At 41.8% G+C, this 8,862-nt stretch overlaps 1 protein-coding gene across 1 annotated transcript; it reads right to left on the reverse strand.

The window, feature by feature from the left end:
* Positions 6,933-7,898, reverse strand: LOC109846210 (uncharacterized protein DDB_G0283697-like). Its single transcript, XM_020415433.1, has 2 exons — positions 7,821-7,898; positions 6,933-7,472 (listed from the first exon to the last, which is right to left on the reverse strand). The coding sequence occupies exons 1-2, from the start codon at positions 7,896-7,898 to the stop codon at positions 6,933-6,935; spliced, it is 618 nt and encodes a 205-aa protein (XP_020271022.1).

Genomic DNA, 8,862 nt, shown 5'->3' on the forward strand with positions numbered 1-8,862 from the left:
TTTAAGGACTTCAGCTCATCAGATAAAGCAGTATGCGTCTGCTGATCCCGTACCTTCGTCATCTGAAGAATACTCAAAGTCTCCTCTTTCTCACAGAGTTCTCTTCGGAGCTGGTCTATCTGGATCTCACAAGAAGCAATGGAAGAATCAAGCTCGTCAAGTGAGGATGACCTAATAGCAAGGTTAGCCTCAACTCGATCTACCCGGTCCCGCTGCACCTGAATCTCGAGCTCAGCAAGAATCCTAGTATCGCGCCATGTCTGTAAGCGAGTATCCAACTCGGCAGCAATGAATGAAGAGGCGCCTGCATCCCGGAGCTCGTGAAACATCTGAAGCTCACGCTCTAGGCAGTCGAGATCATCAACTATAGCCTTCGCCAGGTCCGGGTATCCTGCATCCCTTATTGAATTTATCTTAGGATCAAGGAATGGCTTAAACTGGTGAAGGAAAAGTTCGACGTGGAAGAGTTTGCCAAGCATAGCATTCACAAAGGAAAAGAAAGAACGGACTTCTATGCATATGACGATCTTCTCAGGGTCATTGTCCGATAATAACTCCTTCACGAGGACATGAAGCCGAGAAGAAAGCCCTACACAAAAAAAAAAGGAGAAATTCGTCAAAAGCCTTAATGAGGAAATAAATGACATTTCTCAGCTACTTAATTTATACCTCTTTCCCCTTGAGTCACTGGGGATAGTGGAGGTGTAACGGCTGTAGAGGTATCGGCTGGTATAGCTGGTCTTACAGCCGGTTCAACAGGATCAGTCTTGACAAAAGCCCCTATCGAACACAAAACAGAATGCTCAAACGCATCACATTATTGTTGCATTAGTCAAAATTGGCTAGTCCTATAATTAACTTGAGAAGATGCACGTACCTTCAAAAGAACCATCCTCGGGATTCTTAGGGAGCGTAGACTCAGGAAACATATCCTCAGGCATCTGGTCATCATTCTGAGGAGAGCCATACATGAAGTGGAGCATAGGAGTGTCCACAAGCAAACCTTCCCCGTCGAAATCTTCGGTCGGGAAATCTGACACGAGAAAATATAAATGCGACGAAAGAAGAATGAAGAGACTATGACCAAGGAAATGACTTACCTCCTACGGGTGCGTCAGCCTCTTCACTCCCAAAGTCCATGTTTGCCTCTTGCAATTTATCTGAAAGAGCAAGAAGCATAGAGACAATTACGGGAGGAACGAATTCGGAATCAGTCGATACACTTCAGCAAACTCAATTCATGGTTGGAAGGAAAGTACTCCTGATATAACATCTAACCCATAGGCAAACCAGAAATCTTGTGCATCTCATGGAGAGCCAAGCCCAACTCCCCTTGCCTAGTCAGAAAAGTGTTCGAATCCGGGTTATAGAGCTCGCACAAAGCAAAGAAATGCTTCGCGCTGACAGGTAAGCCATACATGGAGGCACGAATAGCTGCGTATAGACCACAAGCATGCAACTCCTCGCTCCATCGGCTTAAGATGTATTTCGTCATACGAGTCCACCAAAGCTTGTCTAAAGAATGGACTCAGCCATAAAATCTATGATGCGTCGCAGGCATCTCCCGTCCTAAGTCAGCGAGGCGATTCCTCAAAGTAGAGGCAGAGGCAAGAAACTCGTTGCGTGGCGGTGCATCTAGTCCCAGTACTCCAGGACGCAATCCAATGATGTGATTCCTGCTCGAACCAGGAACTGCCTGATGAGTGATATAGCCACAGTGAACGCTCTCATGCTCCTCCGTCAAGCGCCATGACATCTCCCGTCTAGCAGCCTGACGCCTAAGCTTAGTTAACGAACGGTGTCGAGGAATCTTCGGCAAATATATGAAACCACCGCTATTCCTATGAAGCCACTGCTCGGCATCAATGAACACTGCATCAGGATCTCTGACGGAATCGCCAAATAAGAAGTCAGTCTTCCTGAGAGACTGAATAGAACTGGCATCCTTCACGAAAGGCGCATCTGTAATCAACTGTCGAAGAGCTCGATGTCCACCTTCCTTCACCCCTTGGGCAACCTCTGTCGACGTGCCCGGAACAAACTGAGAAGTAAGTGGAATGGGTGAAAAATCATCGGACGTCGAATAATACTCGTCACGACGTCCGTTCACCGCATGAGATGAAAATGCTCCGGAAGGATACTCCACTGAAAACAAGCTATTAAACGTTTGTTAATTTCAGTTATAAAAGAAAATTGAACTCATCCTACAAATGGGTAAGATAGAGTCATTGCCTTATAAAGGGTGAGACAATTTGGCCACATTGTGCATTTATAAGATAGGGTATATCGACAATATATCCCTGCCTTATAAAGCACAATGCAGCGTTAAAACACCCCCTTTATTTTGAGATATGGTTTTGACCAAGCAAAACCTATCTTTAAAGCGTCGATCCTCACCAAGGAGAATCAAGGCTCTTCCCGATTGCCTCACCAAGGAGAACAACGTGGGAAAAAAGGACTAATTTGCAAATTTCTAGAAAAAAAGTGGACTAATTTGTAAATTCCCAAATATACCAAAAATAGCTCACCAGCATACGAGGGAAGCACGCCATCAGCCGGTGCAGCAGGGGAGCGACCTCTCGGGACACGCGACATAATGATCTGCAAAATAAGTTAGGGGATCAGATCCAAAAAAAATTCCCCTTTTTATTGCAATTCTACCCCCCTGAAAGACGAGCTCGAGGCACCAAATCATAATCCTAACCCTCACATGCAATCCCACAAGTTCATAAATTGAATTAAGCATGAAATATACTAAAATTGTGGAGGATTTACCTGAGGAAAAGCTCGTGGATCCAATAAAAAATCAGATCTTGAAAGAGGCTTGAACCACGTGCTCGAGGGGCCTGAGAGAAATTTTTATATGAAGATTTCTGAGGGATTTCTCAGTCTAAGATCCAAAGGAAGACTAGATCTAAGACAATTGTGAAGATTTGAGGGAGAAAGGATGCTCGAGGGAAAAGAAAATCCAAAAAGAAGGACAAGGGGGGCCGGCCCTAGAGAGGAGGAAAAAGGGGGCTTTTATAGGTGAACCAGCCTTGAACCAGACCGGACCAGGTTGAACCAAACCAGACCAGTACAAATCAGTTCAAAAGAGGCTGAACCAGGCCAAACCAGGCTGAACCAGGCCAAACCAGACTGAACCAAACCAGACCAGGATGAACCAGTCTGAACCAGTCTTAAACCAGTCCTGAACCAGCCTTGAACCAGGTTGAACCAGTCTTGTACCAGTTTAAACCAGATTTGAATTAGAATTCAAATTGAGGCTGAACCGAGCATCGAAACAATTTCAAATCGACCGAGGTTCAGTCCTTTGTTTGTTCTTTCCTCTCCCACACATTCGGAAGGGTCGGAAGATTTTTTGAGCCTAATTACTGCCTTGTTTGGGTCATTATTAGGCCGGTTTGGTTCATTCAGACATGAAAAATACTCCAATAAGGATAACTCAACAACACTACGCCAAGACAACGCGTCGCATATATGGACTCAGCGCCAACTATCGATGGCCAGTTCTATGTTGAACCAACAAGCACGAGCTAAAGATCAGAAAATTAGGAATCGACTTCAAGTTCAGAATTCTGACAACGGTCAGACAATAAATGCAGCACCAGGACCCTTACAGACATTCGACAAAGCACCAAATAACCTGAAGGATTGAAGGAATCAAGAACAGAAGCCATTCTAAGGTCCCGTTATACCAACTGAAGGTTGGGACAATCATATCCAAAGTATTCCAGACTCTTCTATAAAAGAACGAGACTGAAATATTTTGGAGGGGGTATCTGTAGGCGTATAAAACTGCTTATAGGTCCCTTAGCACAGCTCGACACAAACCGACGAACCATCGGGTGACGTATCTAAATACGAACATTAGTCCACAACACCGAAGCCAAGTGACACAGAACGAAGTAGATTAATAAGGCGACGAGGTTAACGAATCGTACGCAAGCAACGAAATGCATCCATTCGCGTGCGGAATCAAGCTAACGGCTCGGTGAGTCAACGAGTCATCCAACTACGGAACAGATTTGAACTCAATCACCGAAACGGATTTACTGCCATATCGGGATCCGGACTGCCAAATCAGGATTCAGATCAACGGCGAAGATCGGATGAACCGATAAACCGCGGAACCGGACAACGGACACAACGGCGCCACACCCGGGCGACTCGGCCAAAGCCGAACCACCCAGGTGGCTCGGCCAAAGATCTCAAAACTTAAAAAGATTGAAGCTTTGGAACTTTGAGGACTTGGAGATATCAGATCTGGTTCTTGGCGATCATCCACGCCAAATAAGGTAGGAGTTCGAGAGAGATCAGATCTGAGATCTACGCAGTTTCCCTCCGGATCAAAGCTTGTCCTTTGATCCCGAGAACTAAAGGCTATTATTTCCTTGGCGAAATAGTACCATCGGCTGTTATTTCCTTTGTGAAATAATACCCGTCATACTGCGTAGATCCGACCAGATCTAGATCGCGCGGTGGTCCACGGATAAACCCCGGCGCAGGCGAAGAACCCACCAAAACGAGTGACCGCAAAACAGGAGCTCGTGATTTGTTCGAGAAAGGAAAGTTGTAATCTTTTTATTTTTTCTTTGACTTTGTTGTAACCGGATCTTATAAAAAGACCGGATCTTTGTGTAATCGAAAAACAGTTGCCAAAGAGCACAATGAATTCATCAATGAAGAAAGCTACGATTTTTCCCACGAACAATAGTGGTTAAGTATGAGAGCTATATGTTATCTCTAACTAAAATTGGTCAAGTATCATGTGTATACCTTAACGTTTACTATAAATGGTTAAGTTTCAGAGCTATATGTTAACTCTTACTGATAGTAGTCAAGTTTTAGAGCTACATGTTAACTATTACTGATAGTGGTTAAGTTTCAGAGCTACGGGCTAACTTTTATTGAAAGTGGTTAAGTTTCAGTGCTATATGTTAACTTTCATACTTATATGACATACAATGAAAGTTTTATTCTTATCTCATCAGTGACATATTCTATCATCCCTTATAGCCCTGTTATGTATTGCATTTCAAACATTTTAGCAGCAAAGATTCCGTTGTCAACCAGTTACACAACTAGTTAAATACATCTCCTCGTCCAACCTACCCACCAGTTAAATAAAAAATGGAATACCACATGATATCTTAACTAGGAACTAGTTACACAACCTTTCTCTAGTTATACATCTAAATTAATATGCTTGTTAGTTTTCCTCCCACAGCAATCTGTTCAATACACTGATTTTTCGGACATCATTCACCCATCCTTTTCTAGCCCATCCACGTAATTTTTCTGTTCCCATCCTTCAATTAGGAGTTCAGCTACAAGCCTAGCACGGATGACGTCAGACTCGTCAGCGGGATTAGTTACCTGACTGGTATCAGTCTTTTGTATTATAGCCATTATATATAAAGGAACGAAAAGCCTACAATTAAACCTACATCATATATATTGGAAAGATATTTGATGCTGAATAAAATGAAAATGTTTAAATGTGTGAAACACTAACATTCCAGTCTGTTGCTCGCAAGGAACGGCTTCATATCGGAACTTCTTCCAAACATTATTGGGATCAAAATCAGCCTTCATGTGATTCATGAAACCAATTACTTTATTTACTGGCTCCAGGTATGCACTGTGGCCTGCAGAGCTGTAATGCTTGTTCACATCCTCGTCCAACCTTACTTCAGCAACATGCCAGTGGTCATGCCGCACAAGCGGGATAAGGAGTACTGATTTCATTGCGGCAACATGCTTTTGTATGAATGAGGTGTATAAATGTGGGAAATCTGGGTTCACTGCATAAAGGCTATGCTGTATTGCCAAGCAAATAATGATAAGCCATTTGTAAACAGGAGTTAAAAAACATTGGGAGTTTGAAGCTAATGCTTACGCAGAAAAATATTGATACAACCCCATATTTCATGCCAACAGAACCAATTTCTGGCCTCTCTAGCCATGTGCTGAACCTATCTACAAGAGCCTCCATGACCTGTTAACATACGTTGGAGAAGATGCAAATTAGATTGCATAACATCTCAACTCGTAGTAAATCCAAGTATTGCGTAAAAGATTAACATATTGAACTTGCATAGTCATCGATACGCCCGCCACGTAGAAGATAAAGAAGCTCTGTTGAATCAATGCTACTGTTCAACGTCTTAACAATAATACGTGACCTGAAACATAATAATAAGATCCAAATGGTAACATAAACCAGGCTATAGGAAACTAGATTTGCAAATATAAACATGATTTGGTAAACGTTGGCTCAAATAGGTATAAGTTAACATAAACCTATAATCATTAACATGTAATAATGAAAACTAACATGTTGTAGCCACAGTTAATCAGAATGTCTAAACTTACTGATGGGTTGTTTGATTGCAGAACTGAGAGAGCCATCTGTTCTCGTCTGGTGTGAGCTTTGCTGCATCATGCTGAGGCACTCTAAAGTTGTGCACAAAGGTTCCTTCACTATCAATCACACGTATGCTAAAATCATCAAGGTTGGGAATACCTTCGTTTAGCAACTTCAATAGAGCCTCCTCCTTCTTCTTGATTTTCCTCTTCCCAAGAAAATCCTAAGTGAATTCCTCAGGCTTACAATAGAACCTGATTTTCGCCCTCTCTTCATCCTTGTGGTGTGATATGTTAATTATATCTGGACGACCGTCCTTCTTCTTTCCTTCAGTGAAAGGGGTTCAGACTAGATGTGAGCGAGTCCTCTTTCTGATACTTGGTCCCCTAATTCCCCTTGACACTACTTTCTTCTCTCTCTTCCCGATAAACTTGCACCTGATCTTTATCCTCCATCTTCTCTCCATCCTTCTTCTCACAAGCTATCTCTTCCTCTATGTACTCCTCTCTGGCCTCAACTTTTTCGGCATCTTCCTTCTCTACTATTTTCTCTTCAACCTCCTCTACCCCTTCCTTCTCTCCCTCTTTCTTCTCCTCCTCTCTCTCTCTTCATCTATCTTATCCTCCTCACTATCTACAGCTTTCCCCACATTCTCAACCTCCATCTCTTCCCATTCCTCCTTCGCTGCCTCCTTCTCTTCCTCTTTCATCTCCATCTCTTGCTCTTCCTCTTTCTTCTCATCCTCTCTCTCTTGCTCTTTCTTATCCTCCTCGCTATGCACGGATTTCTCCATATTCGCAACCTCTATTTCTTGCCATTCACCTTTCTCTGCTTCCTTCTCTGTTTGCGCAACAGCCTCGGCAATATGAGAAGCTTCTTTGCCAATGTTCGTTACATCGTCATAATCAAAACAAATTCCATCATCACCCATATCACCCCTATCATTAGAATTAAAACTCTTTCTTATTTTTCTCTGTGCATACCCTTTATGCCTATCATTTTGTGACATAATCCCCTTCACATTCTTCTTTAGGTCTTCGGGGTCAATTAAGTCTGCGGTCCCTTCATAGCGCTCCAATTTCTTGTTCAACCTATGTATCTCCTGGGAGCAAGCATCCCATTGAAGGTGCTTGCTACGCTTGACAACGTGGAGCGATTTCTAATTTATTTTGGCTGTATTCCTCCAAAAATGAATTTGCTCTACAGGTGTCAACTTATCTATTACATCTTCTCTTGAAAAAGCATATGCGATATGCTGGGACAAAATCTGAAAAGTAAACCATATACCCTTTACCCATGTAAATCCACAAGATTAAGCAGAATAGTTATGAAAACCCACAAAAGAAAGTTAACATGGAACAATGCAAATTGAAAATAAATTAATGATAATGATAAAATATTTAACTCAATGTAAATATGTTGTGATGTGTAAAGAGTCATTGCTGCTTACGTAACCTACAGATGAGCTCTTTGGTCTGCCCTTCACCTTCCCTTGCTTCCCATCCTTCTGCTTTTCTTTCTCGTTCATCTTTCTCGGCCTACACTAGTGGAAAATGAAGTATCACTAACGGCAACATCGCTGACGGGTAATAGCCGTCAGCGATTATTGTATCTCTGACGGAATATGCTGTCAGAAACATTGCCGTCAGCGATGTTTTTATCCCGTCAGGGATAAAACATCGCTGACGGCAAGTGAACATCGTTGACGGGTAACCCATCAGTGATGTTCGATATATATATGTTTTTTATCGCTGCCTAACTGCAGTGTCTTCTCAACCTTTGCCCGCTGCCGCCTCCACCGCCCCGTCCAGCGCCGCCGTGACCACTCAAGGTACAACTACAGAAATTAGTTTCTCAAATCAATAAGGTTTTTGATATTAGTTCCTAAATCCATAAGGTATTTGAAATTAGTTCCTCAAATCATTGAAATTACTGTTAAATCTATCAATTCTTAGTTAGTTTGCTATAACCCATTTCATCCGATCGAAGTTTTCCTACCAACTAAATTAACCTTAACTAATACAGAACTAGTAGTTATTTAAGATAGAAATCATGGTCAAATAAAGTATTAAAGTAGTTGAGCAAACATCATGATCGACCTTAAGCAAAAAGAATTAAGTTAAAGGTAGTATTTTATTGTTCGTGGAAATTAATACTATATTCGAAATTTCAGGATATCAAGGCTAATATTATTTCTACCAATAGAACAGAAACTTAAGCTAACTCCTTTTTTTATATAAAGGATGAACCCTCAATTAGTCATATTGTTAGGATTTTATTGTAGGACGTAACCATGCCATTATTTAGATCAAGTTGAATTAATATAGAATAGAAGAGTTGTTATATGTCTTTTCTTGTGAAATCTTTGCTTATAAATAAAGATATATAGGCGTAGGGCAAAGTTTGAAACTGACTTTATTTAGTGTTTAACCAAAATTGGTTCACATTACAATAACCTGCATGATTTGGCGAACCTATCAGCAATTTCAATG

This window comes from Asparagus officinalis, chromosome 6, assembly GCF_001876935.1.
Source record: "Asparagus officinalis chromosome 6, Aspof.V1, whole genome shotgun sequence".
NCBI classification, from domain to species: Eukaryota; Viridiplantae; Streptophyta; class Magnoliopsida; order Asparagales; family Asparagaceae; genus Asparagus; species Asparagus officinalis.